This window comes from Tiliqua scincoides, chromosome 1 (genome assembly GCF_035046505.1).
Source record: "Tiliqua scincoides isolate rTilSci1 chromosome 1, rTilSci1.hap2, whole genome shotgun sequence".
NCBI lineage: Eukaryota > Metazoa > Chordata > Lepidosauria > Squamata > Scincidae > Tiliqua > Tiliqua scincoides.
In genome coordinates, this window is record NC_089821.1 from 293,657,348 (window position 1) to 293,679,666 (window position 22,319).

A 22,319-nucleotide genomic window follows, 5' to 3' on the forward strand; every position below is an offset into this window, starting at 1 on the left:
AAAACTGTGGGTCCCACCAACAGCTTTTATTTGTAATACAGCTGCATTCTGTACCAGTAGCGCTAGAGCAGCAACATCTGATCTAGCAGTGATAAAATCCTAAACAGAAAAAACTGAGGAATAATTTTGGTTTACTTTAATTCATCTATTACTAGCGGTATTTATTTCCCCTAAGATAGGTTTAAGCCTGACTCTTATTGAACACAATGAACTTACTTCTGAGTAAGGTAAATAACATTATTTTCAAATACCTCTATCTATTACCCAATACACAATCTCAGATAATTGTCTGCACCATCACATAGCTGACAGTCACTCTGGGCCCTTCAGCTGTCTAGCATACAAATGTTACCTTAATGAAAACTGTTATAGTAGGAAGATTTATGCCCAGGCCTACTTGCCAGGAATCTGGGAGAGGCACATTCAGCACACTCCTGTCTGATTTGTGGGTAAACAAAACTATAAATCCACCTCTCGTTAGCAGCGTCCATCACTGCCTTAAGACATCCCACTGTGCAATAATTACGGAAGTAACGGGAATAGCTGTTCCTATATTACTGGAATGTAAAGGCACGTAGTGTGCTATTGCTTCAGTAAACAAAGCAGGTCTTATCTCTCTTCAGTCTGTAAAGAATATTTATTATTTCTAATAACCAATTTAACTAATCAAGGCATTTCCAAGTAGCATATACACTGAACTTTCTATGCAATGTCTGGCTCCAGGAATGAATTGGGGAGCTGCTGGCAAAAACTAGGACACATATACGTAGCACTAAATCACTCAAATATCCATGGCTCTTGAGGCCAAACTAAATGCTACAGTACTGCTAAGAGTAACTTTAATCAACTGACTGCTTTTCCCTTGCATAAGACTTCTGGAAGGATAGATTTGCTGCAGGAGAAAGCAGTACTTAAATCTTTACCTGCTAATCTGTTTTTTTCCTAAGTCACTCTCCTCTCAGATGTTTCCAGATCCATGTTTACTTTGCAAATATAGATAGGGAACCCTATGAAGAAGAAAATGGTTTGGGGAAGGAGAGTTTCCATGGAAAATGCAACATTTGGGAAAAAACTGAATTCCCCTCTTGCTCTTTCTGCATAGCATGTCTCCCCTCTCCCAAAGGCAAAAGAGAAGCAGCTGTAAAACTATCATTACATGTCACTATACTGCACTGTTGACCTCACCCTTGGGTTCCACCATATCTGTGGTTCTAAACCCAGGGAGGGGGGCAAGTGGAACAAAAAACCCCGGAAACAGGGAGGGGGGATGATGACGCCTGTACTCTAGCCTAGAGGCTCCCTTTTAAGATTCTCACTCGACAGCAGTATGGATGGAGCCTGGGAGGAATAGTCCTAAACAGGAGATATACAAGTGCTCAGTTGGAGCAGGGCCTATATTGGATCCAGTTACTCCTGCAGAGCTCTCGAGGGTCCTGTAACTCCAACTGCTCTGCCCCTCCTCAAAGGAGCTTGCATGAAGCCAAGACAGGATGGTACCCATTATATGGGCTGCAAAATCAAAATCAGCCAAGGTAACAGGAGAAAAAGATGGGTAAAGTCCACATGATGTACCTCTAAAAATATTATATGCATGCCAAAAATATGGCAAATGAGCAAATGTCATAGGTCTAGTAAATATTGACTGGATCAAAAGCTGAACTGTTTGCTGCTCCCCCCCCCCCCGTCTCATACTGAATTGGCAGCATTATTTGAATTGGATAAGAAATGGAAATCATCTACAGTTAAAATAAGCAGAAACAGGAAAGGATTAGCCAGTAACAAACCATGAAACTCATTTAATGTTGATAGCACAAAGGACATCCTCAGACAACATCCTATCATTTACTGTCAAGAGGAAGCTCAGAACTTCATCATGAAATTTCAAAGGTATGACAAGGTGGGCTCAAGATTTAGTAAATGGTAAAATTCTAGTGCAGTGATTTTCAACCTTTTGCATCTCACGGCACACTGACAAAGTACTAAAATTGTCAAGGCACACCATCAGTTTTTTGACAATTAACAAGGCACACCATGCTGTTGGTGGGGGGACTTGCATCCCCATTGGCCCTACTAACAAATGACCCTCCCCCAAACTCTCGCGGCACACCTGCAGACCATTCATGGCACACGAATTAACACCAGCATGTTGATTAAAAAGGCACAAAAGCGGTTATATTTTCTGAGGAAGCTTGGGAGGTTACATTTGTCACAGCAGCTGCTTGTGTCTTACTATCGTTGCACCTTTGAGAGTGTCCTAACCTATGATATCTTGGTGTAGTACGGAAACTGCTCTGCAGGGGACAAAAAAAGCTCTGCAGAGAATTCTTAAGATCACGCAGCACATCATCAACCTTCATCTACCAGCTTTGGAGGACATCTATACATCTCGCTGTCTGTGGAAGTCACATAGTATTCTGAGAGACACCTTCCATTCGGCTCATAAGTGCTTTGAACTGCTGCCTTCAGGTAGATGATACAGAACTACCAAAGCACGCACCACACAATTCCTGAACAGTTTTTATCCCACAGCCATAATTATATTGAATAAGGTCATATAGTTGTTACCATGCTCCTCGGCATTATGGTCTGTGAAACTGTTTTTATATTATGATGCATGTTGTATAGAATGTGTGGGTGAGTGTGTAGAGTGTGATTGTTGGAATTGTAGTATATATTTATGCTTGTATCTCCAAGGTGCATAAATTTTGTTGTGCTGTAACACAACAATAAAGTTACTACTACTACTACACCACCAGTGTGCTGCGGCACAGTGGTTGAAAATGGTTCAGAAAACTAGGCCTGCTGGTGTTAATGCTGACAAGATTTCATACATCAGACTGTAAAATACTTCTACTGTAATTCCATTACACATACTGAGCAGTTTAAAAGTGGCTAATTTTGTTCATTGTTTAATTCCACAGGAAGCCATCAAGTTAAAAAGGTTCCTAGCATGTACTCAATATCTTGCAGGGTCTAAATGCCTGCCAGTTCACAAGTTTTAACAATGCCCACAAAGGCAATTGTTGCTCTTAAAAGCACTTATCTACTCATGAACACATGGAGAGAGGAGGGGCACAGTACACCAGTTAGGGCATTTTTTCCTACATAACAGAAAGAATAGAGAGTACTTGATACCCTGCCCTAGTAATGTAGCCATTCTCCTTTGGACAGCCCAATCTTATCCCTGGCGGGGCAGCTGGGTGCAGCAGTGTCAGAATGTATCCAGTGGCCCCATTGAGGCTGCCGGAGGTCTTCTTGGGAGAAGAGGATAAAGCCCCCTTCGCTTGAGTAAAAGCACAGGCCCCGCAATGGGACTTGTCATGTTTGTGTTGGCTACTTTGGTGGCACAGATGAGAAAACCTCCTTGTTAGGCTTTGCAGACTGATACAGAGGATAGGATATCTCCCACCCCCTCCCAGTTTGATTCCACTCACCCCACCCTGCACTTCCCCACCCCAGAACACCTCCCCACCCACCCCAAAAGCCCACACCACCACCCAGAGTGCTTTACCGTACTTTGGGCAGTGCCTGTCAGGCACTAGGCCCATGCCAACTGGTGCTGGCACTTTCTATTCTGAGGATGCCGTAAACATGCTTTATGGCACATTTATGACCCCCGGCACTGGAGCTCAGTGCCAATGCTAAGTTCCTTTAGGATTGGGCCCTAAGACGATTAACTTTCCTGGTACTGCACATTTTTCAGAACAAAAAAAAAACCACTTGAATTTAACCACTCAGAAGGAAAAATGACAGCAATAAAGATGCACTACTGCAGATAGTAAGAAAACAAAACAGGCCTGCAACAGAATAAAGTAGAGGGAAAAATATATACAGAGGAAAACCACAGAGCAAAAGATTAAGTTCTGTCGAAGTCTTAGCGAAAGGAATTAAGTAACTTGCAACACTACTCCAGGCACAGATGCATTATTACCTTGTAAGTGCTTGAAATTTCAATTACTATTATTTCATTAGAAAGATAAAATGACATGAAGAAAGAACAACCCCATGATTTTATCATGTTAAAAAATAAAACACCGTAGGACAGACTGCTTACAAGAGGAGTTCCTGAGAGATCTGCATAATTGCTGCATAATACAAAAAATGCTACTTAGCAAAAGAAGTTGGAATATTCCAAACACTATGGCATGAAAAATTCTGCTTGATTTTGTGGCTAATTAAGACCACCAAAACACAAGTACTGCAGTGTACTATCCCAAGGCCCTGTTCCTGTAGAGGGCTCCAGCCAGTCTAAGACATACAGATTCTTCCATATCTTCAACCTGCTTTGTTAGTAGACACTAGGACTACTTGTGTATGTATAGGGGGGAGAGAACAGCTAGTGAGAACAGAACAGCCTCTCTTGTATAACATCTTGGAAGGTTCTAGTGCTGAATACCAAGCAAGCTACAAAGCTGGTTTAAAGGAATATGATTTCTACTTCACATGTGAAGGATCTAAGGTGCATAACCTAGACAAGCCAAGTTTGGGAAGGAGCCATAGTTCAATGGTAGAACACAAGAGTTAATCTGTCTCTGATTCCATTTCTGGCATCTTCAGTTAAAAGTAGGTAATAGGCGATAGAAAACACCTTGAAGAGCTACTAGAATAAACAATAATGGTCTAGACAGACTCAGGATTACGCAGCTCCTTAAGTTCATAAATGCAAGACGTCAGGAAAGGATGTAATTCCACCTGAAGAATTAAAAAAAACCAGACTCAGAAAGATTTTGGAGCCCAAGCAAGAACATCCAACTGGCACACCCACTCAGTGGTGAAAATACAATAATCAATGTACATTAACAATATCCCCAAATTTGTCACCTGATTTGTGTCATGGTAGGGCCAGCCGAAATTAGACTCTTTTGGGTTCCCATTACAACTAAAATTGTACTGGAAAATGGGAGCATGAATTGGATACCACAAGGGCCTTTGCTAGGTGTGACCAAGACGAGCAATTTTCCCCAGGAAGGGATTTCAAAAACCTTTAGACTTCCTATCAGTCCAAACCTATGCTTAGAATTTCAGGCAAAGTGCTTTGGGCAGCCCAATCCTATCATGCTTACAGTCTACACTCTTGCCTTACCATGGGCTCTAGGTGTAGTGAAAAGTGCCATAAGGCACTCCAATGCTGGTGGTAAGGCCACAGTGCCAAGGCTGAGGCGAGAGCCAGTCAGCACTGGGCCTCAGAACTAAGATGTGTCAGGGAGCTCCAGGCAGTGAATATCACCGCCAGTCTGTGATGAGGTTTTTCAGGGTGGGGGAGGAAGGCAGGGGAGAGTGGAACTAGGCAGAGGAAGAGTGGGCCAGAAGGAGGATCAGGCCGGGGAAGGGGTGGAGACGGTGGCAGAGGCTGCCACTGAATAAACCTCCTCCCAAACTATGACGACCAACATGGGTTTCATCGTTTCTGCACCTGCTTTAGCGGGTGCAGATTCAAGTAGACCCATCAGGGCTGTCTGGGTGTGACACAGGGTAAGGGAACTGAGGTTCCCTTCCCCCAAGGAGACCTTGGGCAGCTTCCCTGGCCCCACAGAATACAGCAGCAGCAATTTTGGTGGTGCTGCTCCTCCAGGAGCTGAGGAAGCTTAGGATTGGGCCCTAAATCTGTTCAATGTAGACTATGCCATACTAAAAATGCTGCATTAGCTGCAGTCTTAGTTTACACTGTGTCACCTAAAACAGCCCTCAGCATTGGGCTCATCATATTTTTAGGGAATTTTAGCAATTTGGATCATAACAACATAAGAAAAGCCTGGCTGGATCAGCCCCAAAGCCCATATAGTCCAGCCTCCTGTATCTCACAGTGGCCCACCAGATGCTTCAGGGAGCGCACAAAACAAAATACCTGCATCCTGATGCCCTCTCTTGTATCTGACATTCTGAAGTAGCCTACCTCTAAAATCAGGCTCTACCTCTGGTAGCGGTAGCCTCCCTCTAAAACCAGAACTATAGTTTGCAGCAGCTTTGTTAAACTTAAGCAAGTTTGGGTCTGGTCAATGCCTTGGTGAAAGACTGTATGGGAATCCTACATGCGTGGCCTTAAATTCCATGAAAGGGAGACAAAATGTAAGTGCAATAAACCAGTGCATATGTCCAATGGTATACCACTTAGCAATGAAACAAAGAAAAAAACTAAAGGAAAAAGAGACAAACCCTGCAACATGGAATACAATGCCCAAGCTTCTACTGTGCTAACAGAAATTCCTGCATTACATACAGAAAAGCACTGCAATTAAGTATATAGCATTGTTACCAATCACCTGGTAAAACAGGCTTGTACACTGGCCTGCAGTTAAGTATGTTACCAATCACCTGGTAAAACAGGCTTGTACACTGGCCTTCAGACTACTGACTAAGGGACTGTTATAGGGAGGTGCACTGCAACCAAACAAAACATGCTTCTTGAAACCAGAAAAAAAATCTCCCAGGGGGCAACCAGAACTAGAAAGACAAGGAAGACCGAATTTTCTCTGATGGCTACTTCGCATTCCAAATTACTCCCCAAGTGGCTTTTACCCTGCAAGGATTTAAATACAAGACATGCAAAACTACTTGGGGAGGTGCAATTTGAAGCACTCCTCCCCCAACCACTTTACCGATCCCCACTGCAAGTGACTTCTCCAGTTTCAAAAGGATCATCAAGGTGGTGCAACTTGCATCTCCCTGCAGCATCTCCTCCAAGCAAGCAGACAGGCAAGCACCTATAACCTGGAATTCGTTGTTTTGTTCCTTTCACGCAGATGATGTGCCACGACCATAGATATAGATATAGATATAGATATAGATATAGATATAGATAGATAGATAGATAGATAGATAGATAGATAGATAGATAGATAGATAGATAGATAGATAGATAAAAAAACAATCCAGCATGGTTGAAACAGTGGGTTTGGCAAGCAGTGACAACACAATTCTAAAGTTGTAACAACATAGTTTGCATAGGGCTGATCCAAAAATATGGTCAAAACCTCCGAAGTAAACAGAATGCTGTGAGTTTGTATATGCCCCCCTTCTCTCTCATTTGGCCATCCTCCAATTGTTATCCACCATTTCCACAAACCCAGGTTGCTTGCATCACCCAAACCAAGGGCTTATAGACCTTATTAAGAAGGGAATTGCATAAAACAATCTTTGTGTCTCTCTTCCTTTACTGCATAAATGATCAACATCTTCTACAGAATTATCCATTTAAGTCTTTGTTGAGCCTCTGAATTTTTTTTTTACTAATATTATTTAGATTTTACTTAACCTTAACCTCAGGGAACATTACAATATGTTCTTAAAGTTGTTTTGCTCTTGCTCCTCCTTTTGTTCCTAACTTGCTTTTTGGTGTGTGTTTTTTAAATTTTGCATCTCATTTTGTATTTCTAAATTTCGCTGTTTACTGTCATGTGCTGGCCACTGACTGGGAAACGCAGGATAAAATTATTAAACAATACAGTTTATAACATTTTATCCTAGCAAGATGTATTGGGTTGACAACAAGCAATGTGTGTGATGCTTCTTGACTAGCCACATTTTTCAATCTGGAACAGCTGTCTCCAAAACCAGTGCTCCATTTCTTCTGATCAAGCCCACTTTACACAAAACAGAAAGCTTTTTCCTAACCTATCCTAATTGCTCAAGGAACATTACAAGATGTTTTTATGGTTGTCTTATAGCAGGGGTTTCCAAACATTTTGGCAGGAGGGCCACATCATCTCTCTGACACTGCATCAGGAGCCCGGGGGGGGGGGAGAATTAATTGACATTTTAAATTTGAATAAGAACATAAGAACAGCCCCACTGGATCAGGCCATAGGCCCATCTAGTCCAGTTTCCTGTATCTCACAATGATACACCAAATGCCCCAGGGAACACACAAGACAGCAAGAGACCTGCATCCTGGTGCCCTCCCTTGCATCTGGCATTCTGACATAATCTTCTAAAATCAGGAGGTTGCACATACACATCATGGCTTGTAACCCGTGATGGATTTTTCCTCCAGAAATTTGTCCAATCCCTTTTTAAAGGTGTTTAGGCCAGAGCCATCACCACATCCTGTGGCAAGGAGTTCCACAGACCAACCACACGCTGAGTAAAGAAATATTTTCTTTTGCCATCTCTAAGTCTCCTTTTATCTCCCCTTCCCTTCCCTCACCATCCAGAGGGCCAACCGCTTCTCTGGCGGGTTTCCTGCTTCTAAGATATTTGAAGAAGCTTTGCCGCCTCAGCACCCAATCCTGGGCCTGTCTACTCAGAAGGAAGTCCCATTATAGGTAATGGGGCTTACTCCTAGGAAAGTGTGGATAGGATTGCAGCCTTAGTGTGGCTGCTGAAGGAGGCAGGCTGGCACCTGACACCAGTTCTAGGCAGGAGTGTAGCCCTGGTGCATTGCAATCCTATGCATTTCTGTCTGTCCTAACTCTCCCAACACTCAATTTTAGTGGATGTCCCCTGGTTCTGGTGTTGTGTGAGAAGGGAAAGATTATCTCTCTCACTCTATCCTTCCCATGCATAATTTTGTATGTCTCAATCATGTCCCCCCTCAAGCGTCTCTTTTCTAGACTGAAGAGGCCCAAACGCTGAAGCCGTTCCTCATAAGGATGGTGCCCCAGCCCAGTAATCTTTTAGCTGCTCTCTTTTGCACCTTTTCCATTTCCACTATGTCCTTTTTGAGATGTAGCGACCAGAACTGGACGCAATACTCCAGGTGTGGCCTTACCATTGATTTGCACAATGGCATTATAATATTACACATTTTATTCTCAAAACCTTTTCTAATGATCCCAAGCATAGAATTGGCCTTCTTCACTGCCACCACACACTGGGTCGACACTTTCATCAAGTTGCCCACCATCACCCCAAGATCCCTCTCCTGATCTGTCACAGACAGCTCAGAACCCATTAGCCTATATGTGAAATTTTGTGGGTTTTTTGCCCCAATGTGCATTACTTTACACTTACATTGAAATGCATCTGCCATTTTGCTGCCCATTCTGCCAGTTTCGAGAGATCCTTCTGGAGCTCCTCACAATCACTTCTGGTCTTCACCACTCAGAAAAGTTTGGCGTTGTCTGCAAACGTAGCCATCTCGCTGCTCAACCCTGTCTCTAGGTCATTTATGAACAGGTTAAAAAGCACCCGTCCCAGGACAGATCCTTGGGGCACACTGCTTTTCACTACTCCCCATTGTGAAAACTGACCACTGACACCCACTCTCTGTTTCCTGGTCTTCAACCAGTTCTCAATCCAGGAGAGGACCTGTCCTCTAATTTCCTGACTGTGGAGTTTTTTCAGTAGCCTTTGGTGAGGGACCGTGTCAAACGCCTTCTGAAAGTCCAGATATATAATGTCCACGGGTTCTCCCACATCCACATGCCTGTTGACCTTTTCAAAGAATTCTATAAGGTTCGTGAGGCAAGACTTACCCTTACAGGCACACTGCTTTTCACTACTCCCCATTGTGAAAACTGACCACTGACACCCACTCTCTGTTTCCTGGTCTTCAACCAGTTCTCAATCCAGGAGAGGACCTGCCCTCTAATTCCCTGACTGTGGAGTTTTCTCAGTAGCCTTGGGTGAGGGACACTTTCATCGACCTGTCCACCACCACCCCAAGATCTCTCTCCTGATCTGTCACAGACAGCTCAGAACCCATCAGCCTATATCTAACGTTTTGATTTTTTGCCCCAATATGCATGACTTTACACTTACTGACATTAAAGCGCATCTGCCATTTTGCTGCCCATTCTGCCAGTCTGGAGAGATCCTTCTGGAGCTCCTCACAATCACTTCTGGTCTTCACCACTCGGAAAAGTTTGGTGTCGTCTGCAAACTTAGCCACTTCACTGCTCAACCCTGTCTCCAGGTCATTTATGAAGAGATTGAAAAGCACTGGTCCCAGGACAGATCCTTGGGGCACACCGCTTTTCACCTCTCAACATTGTGAAAATTGCCCATTGACACCCACTCTCTGCTTCCTGGCCTCCAACCAGTTCTCAATCCATGAGAGGACCTGTCCTCTAATTCCCTGACTGTGGAGTTTTTTCAGTAGCCTTTGGTGAGGGACCGTGTCAAACGCATTCTGAAAGTCCAGATATATAATGTCCACGGGTTCTCCCGCATCCACTTGCCTGTTGACCTTTTTCAAAGAATTACAAAAGGTTCGTGAGGCAAGACTTACCCTTACAGAAGCCATGCTGATTCTCCCCCAGCAAGGCTTGTTCATCTATGTGTTTTGAGATTCTATCTTTGATGAGGCATTCCACCAAAGATAGAATCTCAAAACACATAGATGAACAAGCCTTGCTGAGGGAGAATCAGCATGACTTCCGTAAGGGTAAGTCTTGCCTCACAAACCTTTTATAATTCTTTAGAATAAATCTACATAAATTTACATAAATGACTAGAGATGGAACTTATATGAATGAATGAAGGTCCTGCAATAGCGCAAGGCCTATAAAAGGCCTTGCACAAAGCAAGGTCGGCCTTTCCTTTGCTGTCGCTGCTGCATCACAGATGTGAAGCAGCAAGCAGTGGAGGAAGCCCTCATCCCATAGCTCATGTGACAGGTCAAACAGTTCCCCTCATGCTGAGAGCAGTTGCGTTGGACCAGTGCGGACTCCAGCAAGTCTCCGGAGGGCCAGAGGCTCACTGGAGACTGGGGGCTCCCCATGTGCCAGATTGGGAGTCCCCGAGAGCTGCAAGTGGCTCGCAGGCTGGGGTTTGGGCATCCCTGTCTTATAGTCTTATGAATTTGTCCCCAATTGTACTGACTGGTTCGATGCAACACTGGTCAGATGTGACCCCTTGTTACTAAATAAAGAGCTGTAGCCAATCAAGACAGCTAACAAGTACTGTAGACCTTTCTAACCTACTTTTGCAAACACAGTTTGCAATTCCACTTTAAAACGTTTGTGCACATCTATGCAAAACCTCTTATGTGCACTTTACTTTGCAAAGTGCACAAACTTCGTTCACCTTTCATAGCCCCCATAGCCTACTTTCATCTCTTCCAACAATTAAGTAAAACCATTTCTGTGAATGTTTTTCTAACCACACAAGTGCTGTAGGCTTATACCATAGTCTTTCAAGACTGGAGGTTGCTAACCAACCAACCAACCAAGTTTCTCTTTGCAGTACTTCAAGACCTTCCAGGTTTAAACCTTGTAGCACTATCATTTGTTTAAATGCAATTGATCTAGTAGTTCCATGAACATGAGCAAATACTGCTAGTCAGTTTTTGGACAGTACACATTTCCATACAAAACATTTTTAGGCCTGCACATCATCTATGAGTCTTTCTAACCCATGAGCAATATTGTCAGTATACATACTATTCCAGTTTTTACCATACTAAGCTCTCATTTCCATTGACTACCACTTACTCCAAAATATAAATAGAGACGCTTAATTAAAAGAATGCCTAAAGGGATATCTTGAATAAATGGAAAACAGTACTGAAATACCACAGAGTGCTTTGCTACAGGATAAATGTGGTATCTCAAATGCCCTGAAGAATGCTAAATCCCTTAATGCCACTGGTATGAGTTCAAGTATGAGTATCACTGGTGATGGAAAAGCTCTTGATACCCCACTGCGAATAGCACTGTTGATAACTAGGGATATATAATTCTTTGCTAAACCAAAAGCATATTGACACCCCAAATACCAAAATTAGCAATCACGGGAAATGTGCACACTTACATAATTTACATACTTTGGTCTTGTTGCAATAGTCAACTTTAAAAAAATGTTAGAAAAATGCAAGAAAAACTTATAGAAGGAAAGGAGGAGGATACATATGTATGACCCTCATAACATAATGAAGCTTAATTCTCAAAACGCTCTTGGTTTGGAGCAGAGTACCTTTTCAACACTGACTATGCACCTATCACCAAAGATTCTCAATATCCTGCACTATAAAAGATATTAACAACTTAACAAATGGACTGCAGTTTGAACCTTTGACTTGTAACTGATGTATTTCTGAAATGGTTAAAGGGCCATGTGCATACTCACAATCAGCGTTTCTCAACAGTGGGACCACTGGTGGTACTTGAGGTGGTGCCTGGTGGTATGCACAGGATCCCTAGACCTGTGCCACCTGGCTGTGAGACCAGAAATGCTCCACTCAGTGGGCAGAGCTCCAGCATGCACTTTTTTCAAGCTCAAAAAAGCCCTCCTGACCACCCAGAGTCAGTGTTTGTTGCATTGAAATCTGGCCTTCCAATCCAGAAGTCACTGGCGATGACATCATCACCAATTACTTCCAGTGGTACTTCAAAAGGTAGACCATACAAAGTGGAACAGCGGAGGACAAACATTAAGAAACGCTGCTCAAGACCAATATTTTCTTATTAAAGTTTATTAATTTAAAATCTCATATTAACAATTAACTCAAATGAGAATGCTTCTTCCAGTGCCAATAATGCACCTTCACAGCCTGTTCCTAACTATGCATAATCATCTTTTACACAGAACTTAATAAGTATACATCAGTGTTTCTTAAACTGTGGGTCGGGAAACACTAGGTGGGTCAATTTCAGGTGGGTCCCCATTCATTTCAATATTTTATTTTTAATATATTCGACTAGATGGTACCATGGTATGTGACTGCATTTGGAGAAATGTTACAGACCTGTGTACTATGTGTATTCTTTTAACAATTATAGTAATTGGGATTTACTCCTGGGTAAGTGTGGGTAGGATTTCAGCCTAGAATTGACATCACTTCCTGTAGGTCCTGGCAGATTCTCATTCTAAGAAGTGGGTCCCAGTGCTAACTGTGAGAACCACTGCACTCTATGATGGCCACAACTGCCCTTGAAGACAGTTGGAAAATTTCAACTAGTTCAGAATGCTGTATTTGGGGTTCCAACAGGACTGTGTACTGGGCAATGCATCATGCTTACTATTGAAAGTACTGAATAGGCTGTTGGGCTATTTCTGAGCCCAAATCAAGGTGCTGGGACTTATATGGAAAGTCCTAGGCTCCTTAGGACATGGGTTCCTCAAAGAATGTATACACCAATATCAACCTGCTGAGCCACTCTGATCATTTGCTATTACCCTCCTTCAAGCACTCCCATTTTCAGCATCAGGTGGATGGCTAGTAGCAAGACAGCTTTCACAGTTATGATGCCCTGATAGTGGAACTTTCTTCTCAAAAGGTTTGCCTGGCACCAGTGCTGTTTTTTTTAGTCATCAAGCTAAAAGCTTGTACTTTCCTGTTCTCTCAGGCCTTTTAAATGCTTTTAAATGTTTTACAGTTCTTATCCAATGAAATTAAATTTGCTGTTATGAATATTTTAGTGCTTTAGATGTTGCTGTGTTCTTATAACTCCCACTTTTTAACAAATTGCTTTCACTGCTGTTTTTATTTTACATCCTTTTATTCTATACCTTGCCCTCATATCTTTCTAATGAAGAGTTGGGTATATGTAGCTTCTTATTTCTGAAACCCTCGCAGATAAGAAAAACAGTATGTATTCAAACTCACAGTTCTTCCCCCTCCAAACCTGACTGGAGCTGAGCTCTGGTCAGTTCCAAGGGTCTTCGGAGGCCTGCAGAGGCAGCGCATGACTGCCCACAGCCTCTGTGGACCTCAAAAAAAAAGCCACTTCTGTTTCCCTCTGGAAACTGGAAGTGATGTTTTTATGCCTTATAAGGCATTGTGAGGCCCAGAGAAGCCCCCGGAGGACACCATGAATGCTAACTTGAACCCTCTGTATGAAACAAGTTTGACACCCCTGGCCTAGATGAATGGTGAGTAAAATGCATTATTTAAAAGACAACCATTCTCTAAAGCAGTGTTTCTCAAACTATGGCTCAGGACCCACTAGGTGGGTCACAAGCCAATTTCAGGTGGGTCCCCATTCATTTCAATATTTTATTTATAATATATATTAGACTTGATGCTACCATGGTATGTGACTGCATTTGGGGAAATGTTACAGACCTGTACTTTTAACAAGCTAATATGTATATTCTTTTAACAATGATAGTTAGTGGGACTTAATCCTAGGTAAGTGGGAATAGGATTGCAGCCTAGGATTGTCAAAAAAATTTCCTGCTTGATGATGTCACTTCCAGTCATGACATCACTTCTGGTGGGTCCTGACAGATTCTCATTCTAAAAAGTGGGTCCTGGGGCTAAATGTGTGTATCATCATCATCATCATCATAATACAGGTATTTATATACCGCCTTTCTTGGTCTTTATTCAAGACTTTATTCAAGGCAGTTTACATAGGCAGGCTTATTTAAATCCCCGTAGGGATTTTTACAATTGAAAGAAGGCTCTATCTTTCAAGAGCCACAACAATTCAGATGTTTCGTTCTGATCTGGCCTCCATCCTGGCCTCCATCCTCCCACGCTCAGAGCAGATGGAATAGCTCGGCTTCAGCTTGTCAGCTGCTTCAAGGTTGCACGGTGCCGGTGGCCTCGAACTGGCGACCTTGTGGATGTTACCTTCAGGCAAATGGAGGCTCTACCCCCTAGACCAGACCTCCTGCCCTACATGTTGTGTATCATGTTCACAACAGCTAATGACTACCTCACAATTCAGGACATAAAGTATGCACCACTTAACATTGGAGATATGTTCTCCGATCCCCTTTGTTATGAGATTAGGTTGTTAAGTGAACATCCCACCCAATCTAATGCCTTTGATGTGTAAATAGACACTTGCTGCCAGACACTTGCTGGCTGCACAGACTACTGGAGACAGACTGCCTCTTCTTTGCATTAAGAACCTCTCTGTTGTGTAAACAGACACTCTGCAGCAGGCTATGGGAGACTCATTTGCCTCATTAAGAACCTCTTTGTTGTGTTTTGAGCACCATCATATTTGTGGTCCGTTATTAAGCGGCGCACACCTGTATAATGTGTTAATAGGGGAGAGAAGAGGATTGGCCACAAATAAAAATTGCAACCACGTAATTTTTACACCATGTCTCAACTCACAACAAAAGAGAACATCTTATCCCACAGCTGAATTCAGATTCTTTACAAGGAGATTCAGTATTCTGCTTCTACCCTCCATTAATGGTGGCATACGTTATCTAACATTCAAAAGAGGAAAACAGATTACCTTGTTTCTCACGTAAAGTGAATAGGAGATTTGGTACACAGAAGTCACCAAGTCTGACAAGTGTCTCTTTTGTGGGGCTAAAGGTTATGAATTCATATTCAATTCTCTGAATATTCTCTTCAATTCTCATATTCAATCCTCTGAATAGGAATTCCTATGGCTTGTCTTGTACATGTGAGTATTTATACTGTTATACAATTCTTCTGGTTCAAACATGAATATTCTCAGAATGTCAGCATATTAGTGACATTTGTGAAATTAAGAGCCAGTCAAAATTAGCAGAATGTTGCAGCAAGCCATCTTCTCACTCTGCAAGAATTATTAAAAATGAAGCAAGTTCTGCTTGGTTTTGCGCAATAATTTTAAGAAGACATCTTATCTAGATGGCGTCACCTCTACTCAACCCACTAAGCTACCAGCTTGCCATCTGGATTAACAAGCAGTGCCCATGTGGTTTATAAGGTTCAGGTGCACATCTGATTAATCTTTCATCTGAAAATGCCATAAAGTGCTAATGTCAGAAGAAATATGCCATTAACCTTATAAACCATGTACCATGCTAGGATCAAGAGTACCAAAGCACGTATCAGATCAGGAGAAAATAGACTTTGTGCCTATTAAATGAATGCAGTTGGGATACACAAACACAGATGCACACTTTCAAAACCGCAAGATAGCAAAAGCCATGTCCTGTGATGTGCAACTACTTTTTCTGCTAATACTGCACACAGGAGCAGCAACTTATGGTTAATTCTGGCTAAGGAAACACACTATTTTTCTGACTATTAATTTCCTATTCTGAGCTCTAGTAACCAACACAGATATTAGAACGAAGTTCTATCTCAAACTAACCCTGCAGTCACCTTATCTTTATCCCAAACTTGAAATGAGTGATGCCCATTCTCAGCTCTTCACAAACACACATCCAAGTCAGAGGCAGATTGGAGATCAGATACCTGGTTACTTCCAGCACATAACCAAGGCCTGATGTTAAGAAAAGGCACACACCAAAGCTCAGGCCTGTCTAAAGACCTTTGCCCTAATATCAGTTTATATAGGAACTAGTTTTGGTTATTAGCAATCACAACACTAAAGTTTACAGATGTGGAAATGCGCTCTTAAACATTATTTCACATTTTGGGATGGCTAAACTGAAGCATCTTGACAGAAATCCGAGGATCCTATATTTATACCCTATGCAAACATACTATCACAGCATCAACATCCCAAACCTGGAAAAAGGAATCCATACACACAGCTCTTTACAAATACATAAAAAGCAGGGGTTATTAAGCACCTAATAGGGCAGCAATTTTCAACTTTTCTAATCTCACTGCACACTGAGAAGGCTTTAAGGCTTTAATCTCACTGCACACTGAGAAGGCAAACCATGAGTTTTTATTACAATTGACAAGGCACACCATGCTGCTGACTGGGGCTCAAATGCCCCAATATATGACCCTTGCCCAAACTCACACCAAACTCCCCCAAACTCCCACCAACATGCCATGGCACAGAGGTTGAAAATCACCGTAATAGAGAAACAAGCATCAACCCTCACAATACTGCTTTCCAAAGCTTTATTTGACTTCAGCTTTCAGTTGTTGCTCTAATGCCAGGACTGGTAATAAAGAAAACATGTGTCTTCCATACCGCTACTGGAGCACACACCTAGACAGTGGCAAGGTAGTGCATGCACTGCAGGAAGCGACTGGGGCTCTGGCACCCACTGCCTCCTTCTTCTGGACTCAGGGCTTCACTGAGACAGTTTCTGGCAAGAAGGGCACCTCCACTCTACCCTTCACTCCAGATTGGCAGTGGCTGGTTGTGGTCCTTTATATTCCTCAGAGGTGAAAGGGGGTGCCTTCTGCACATGCCCAAAGATACTCTCTTTTCCACCTCTGAGGTAAAGAATACACTCAAGGCTGGCAATGAAAGGCAGGAGGCAGAGTCCTTCTGAATGTGCCCAGAGGCTTTTCCACCTCTGTGGTAAGCAATACACCAAAGGCTAGCGCTGAAATGCAGGAGGCACAGAGGCCTTCTGCACATGACCAGAGGCACTCTCCTTTCCACCTCAGATACACAATACCCTGAAGGCTGGCACAGAGGCCTCCTGCACATGACCAGAGGCGCTCTCTTTTCCACCTCAGGTACACAATACCCTGAAGGCTGGCGCAGAGGCCTTCTGCACATGCCCAGAGGCGCTCTCTTTTCCACCTCAGGTACACAATACCCTGAAGGCTGGCGCAGAGGCCTTCTGCACATGCCCAGAGGCGCTCTCTTTTCCACCTCAGGTACACAATGCACTGAAGGCTGGCAGCCTCTCAGCTGACTCACCTGTTCTGCCTCACCTGCTCTTAACGGTACTCCCCGCCCCGCCCCCGCCGCACCTGGCCTGAGGGGGTGCGCTGCGCTGCGCTGCGCTGCGCTGCGCTGCCCTCCCCGCCCGCCTGCCCTCCCCGCCCGGCCCAGCGCCCCCACTCCGGCCGCACCGTTAGCGATGAGCTTGGCCGAGAGCTGCTTGACGAGGTCGGGGACGCGCTCCCACTGGCACTCGGAGCGGCAGCGCTCGATCTCGCTCTCCAGCCGCGAGCCCCCCTTCTTGGTGGCCATGGCCGGACTGCAGGCCCGCGCCCGGGAGACCGACGGGCGGCGGCGGCGGCGGAACGAGCCGGCTGCGGCCCCGGAACGGGAACCGGAGGGGGCGCCGAACGCGGCCGGCTGCAGCGCCACCTGCTGGCGGTCGGAGGCACGAGGCGGGGGCGGAGGGGGGCGAAGCTGGCGCACGCCGGTGCCTGTCTACTCAGAAGTCAGTCCCTTTATAGGCAGTGGCTTACTCCCAGGAAAGTGTGGCTAGGACTGCAGCCTCGGAGCTGGAGCTTTTGCCTTACTCAGAAGTCAGTCCCTTTATAGGCAGTGGCTTACTCCCAGGAAAGTGTGGATAGGACTGCCGCCTCAGCACCCACTCCTGGGCTTGTCTACTCAGAAGGAAGTCCCATTATAGGTAATGGGGCTTACTCCCAGGAAAGTGTGGATAGGATTGCAGCCTTAGGGTGGCTGCTGAAGGAGGCAGGAAGAAGAACTCGGCAGGCTGGCACCTGACACCAGTTCTAGGCAGGAGTGTAGCCCTGGTGCATTGCAATCCTATGCATTTCCTTGGGGGGCTTACTCTTTAGTAAGCAGCGTTTGGGTAGGATTATTTCCAGTGGATCCCAAACATTTTAGCATAAGGTCGCACAATTTTGTACCAGACTTTTAAAAAAGATGCATTTGATTTATGTGTAATAACTTGAAAAAGAGCCTCAAACATTTATCTCTCTATATTTACACATCCTTGCAAACTGCAGGAGCTGAGCTCTTTGCAGGGTAATTAGCAGCTGCAGTATCTGATTTTGGAATAGCCTCAGGGCTTGAGGCAATCTGATCTTTCCATCACCCTTGGTGACCCAGCAAAAATCTGCTGCAGCTCATAGTATACTTACTAGGGAGGAAACTTCATTGAAGACAGTCACTCCTAAGCAAGCATGGACAGGATCAGTGGCAGACCTACATTTTGGGGGGCCTGTGAAGCAACCTGATCTGTTCTGGAGGGGTCCCTTTGCAATCAGCAATGAGGTCCAGTAGACCCCCAATTTTTAAGCAATGTGGTCACTTCTGAGGCCCTCCAGTATTAAGGGCCCTGAAACTTAAGCTTCATTAGTTTCGTATTAGATCCGCCCCTGGATAAGATTGTGCTCCTAGGACACAATCCTATGCAAACCTATGCAGAAGTCCTATTCTGATCAATGGGACTTACTGCCAGGAAAATGTGGATAGGATTGCAGCCCTACTCTGTTACAGCAGCTGCTGGGGCTGGGGCTCACCTAGTCGAGTATTTCATACACCCCTCCCCTGTTACCGAATCCCTGTGCTTCTTTGATGAAAATGCAGTGTTCACATTGTGTGTGTGAACTTTTATGTCTGTATGAACTGTTCCCCATGGCTTTGATTATGTTAATGTTTGAAACATTAAATGTGAAATGCACTGGTTTTTATTCTTGCAGAAATCTGCTATATGGGACAAGAATTGCCACCCACAGCAGTGCACTCAGAAAGTTTTTTTTGAACCTGAAAATAATCTCAAGCCACCCCCACCCCCCACAATTGAGTTCAAATTTATGTCAGGGTGAAGTACTAATATTTCCCTCCTCACCTAACTTTCCAGTGCTGCTGCGGCCATGCCAGTGGGGCATGCACTGTATCCTTTGGTGGGGTAGAATTGTGGCTGCGTCACCACTGTACAGTTGGATAGGATTGGGCCCCAAATTTTGTAGGGGCCCCACTTGCTGGACAAAGTCCTATCTTCATTGTCCCCCTCTACCAGTGATGTTACACACTTAGCTGCACATCTAATCTAACCCTAAGAGGTGAAAAGGGAGTACAGTAGTACAAGTTTTCCACCCCTGGAAAGGAGTAGGAGCGTCTGCTGCCTCCTGCTTAATCTGTCTACAAGAAATGTACAGTATTATTTTTTTTAAGACAGGATGAGCCAACTTGGACTATGAGTACATACTGTATGTGCTGTATGAGGAGATGCTTACTTTGGTGGAGTTAGGTTGTGTGTGTATTGGGGGGAGGCACTGTCACCTTGTGTGTGTGTGTGTGTGTGTGTGTGTGTGTGTGTGAGAGAGAGAGAGAGAGAGAGTTAACCATCTTCAAGTGCTGGAGGGGGGTCTTTAACCACTATGACTATGAATATACAAAGAGACACTGCTGTTCTATTTTTCAAGATTACTTTTATAAATTACTTCTAATCCCCTTTTCAAGCTCCTGCTACTTGCTATCATAATGGCTAATCCAAGGTGTGTCATCATAGTCCCCCACTAAAGTAAAATGGAGGTTGTTTTGAAAAGTCAGTTATTATTATTATTATTATTATTATTATTATTATTATTATTATTATTAACAGTATTTATATACCGCTTTTCAACAAAAGCTCACAAAGCAGTTTACAGAGAAAAATCAAATAACTAATGTTATTTAAGTTTAAAAACAAACAAACCTAGATGGGGCAAAACAATGTTCAACCCAGGTGCATGAGTAAACCCACTGGTACTACCCTGACTACAGCCTGGACAATCAAAACAAAATACACACCTTTGATTCTTTAATTATTTCTGCCATGGGGAAAGATTTTGATGATTGAAGCATTTTCACACTTGAGACTTAAATCTCCTCATGTTCTTTAAAAAAAGGAAAAAAAAACAGTGCCTGATCTTGTCTAATCTCGGAAGCTAAGCAGGGTCAGGCCTGGTTAGTACTTGGATGGGAGACCGCCTGGGAATATTGGGTGCTATAGGCTTATACCATAGTCTTTCAAGACTGAAGGTTGCCAACCATTTATGTTCATGTTATGCAGGTGACATAGAAGCCTCAGCAAGTAACAGACTAATCTGAGAAGAGGCACTTGAAATTCAAATGAGAAATCAGGCCAATATAGATTGTGCATTAAATTACAAATGCAATCAAAGCCAAAGCTACTGGTGAGGAGCCACCCTTAATGCTATATTGGTGCTAGTCATCTGATATTATATCCCTTATTTTAAAAGGAGCAGAGCTAGCTTTGCTGCTGTCCCAAAAATAGAAATAAAATAACTCATGCAATTCTATTATCTGAAGCAAAAAATCCAAATGATACTCCCCACAGTAATAAAAAAGAACTAAACAATAATTGTTTTTGCTTATTTTTAAATATATTTTTTTCAAATTAAATACATATTATGTCCTTAATTATTATTCTCTTGAGAAACTCTAAGGAGGTCATAATGGGATGTAAAGAAAAGATAGTCCTAAGGGCCAGTTCAGACACTTTTCAAACCAGATATATATATTATAGCAGGCTTGTACTCCCCAACATGCCCACACACACACTCCATGTGATCCAGGTACATCCATGTACACTGTACAAACATTCCTGCAAATCTTTTGTCATGTCTACATTCTTCAGGTTATGTGCGACATTGTACATGCAGTGGGGGCACATGCATGGTTCCGATACCCCCCTGCATGTAGAGAATCTTTAGTTTAGTGCAGTGGTTCCCAAACTTTTTCAACTGGTGGCTCCCTTGACCTCCTAGGCCATTTGGCTGCGACTCTCCATTAGGACTACAATCCTACACATTGTATAGGATGGCAGGTTTTTCATGAGGATTCAGTTTAGGAACCACTGGTTTAATGCATCTTTCAAGTAGCCCTAAAGGTATTTTTGTTGCATGTTTACAGAATGTACATGATATAAGATAAAACTATTGTGAGGTTGAGATATAATTTGTTGTGCTATAACAAAATATTGTATCATTTGTACAGTATGCAAAGCAAATACTTCTCTTTTCACTGATGCTCTGCAAGCCACTATCGAAGACATTTCTATGGTTGCTTACCAAACTGTAGTCCTTCTGGGCTCCAGGCCAGTTCCAAACAAAGCACATTTCAAATTCCAAAATACTATACACTGTAATTCAATTTAATATTTTTAAGAATATTAAAATTCTTAAGAATTTAAAAATTTTTAAGATTATAAATTCTATCGACATTAAAGTAGGTGTGTAACACAGCTAAGGAGTCATTCGTCTGATCAAGTGGCCACACGATAACTATTTTCAATCCAGTCAGATTTTCATCATGCCAGAAAGTCGAGTTTGCAGTAGCACAGTGAAAATGGAGGATGTGGCATGGCAAGCAACTATAAGTGAATGGCTTCCCACACAGAACAGCTTCCACATGGTTTGGAAGTAAGACAGCCCCCATGTTGTTGGCCATTGAAGTGAGCACTAAGAATGGCCCAAAAGAAAAGGTTTAGAGGTAAAGGCAATATAAGCTAATGGTCTCAACAGTGATTATAACGTCTTAGGAAACTAGAAATACAATTACGCTGCTTTACACAAAAGAAGCATAATATTAATGTCAGCCAAATTTTTGAAAAAACTTACACAAGGTCAAATACATCAGTTTAGCAAGAGATAAATAGTATAGTGCTTTCTTTCCATGGTACAGTGCAATAACTTTTATGTTGTGCTAACCACCTAAAGTAGAGCTATTCAAACTGGGGCCTTGCAACGCCCCAGCCTGACAGCCCAGGCCTTTGCCCACTTAAGGGGTGGGGGCGGGGGGAAGGCAGCAACACGATCCCCAGGATTGCGTTGCTAAGGGGGGCTGCAGGAACTGGGATGTACTCACCAGTCCCTGAAGCAGCCTGTCGGG

General features: G+C 43.3%; 1 protein-coding gene across 4 annotated transcripts in view; it reads right to left on the reverse strand.

Annotated features, from left to right (window-relative positions):
* Window positions 1-17,752, reverse strand: part of TTC7B (tetratricopeptide repeat domain 7B) — a 155,925-nt gene extending 138,173 nt beyond the window's left edge. For all 4 annotated transcript variants that reach the window (XM_066628375.1, XM_066628367.1, XM_066628358.1 and 1 more), the window contains exon 1: window positions 17,573-17,752. In XM_066628375.1, the coding sequence (XP_066484472.1) occupies window positions 17,573-17,693 (121 nt within the window). In that variant the 5' untranslated portion in view covers window positions 17,694-17,752. The remainder of the gene's footprint in view (window positions 1-17,572) is intronic.
* Window positions 17,753-22,319: the final 4,567 nt, after the last annotated feature.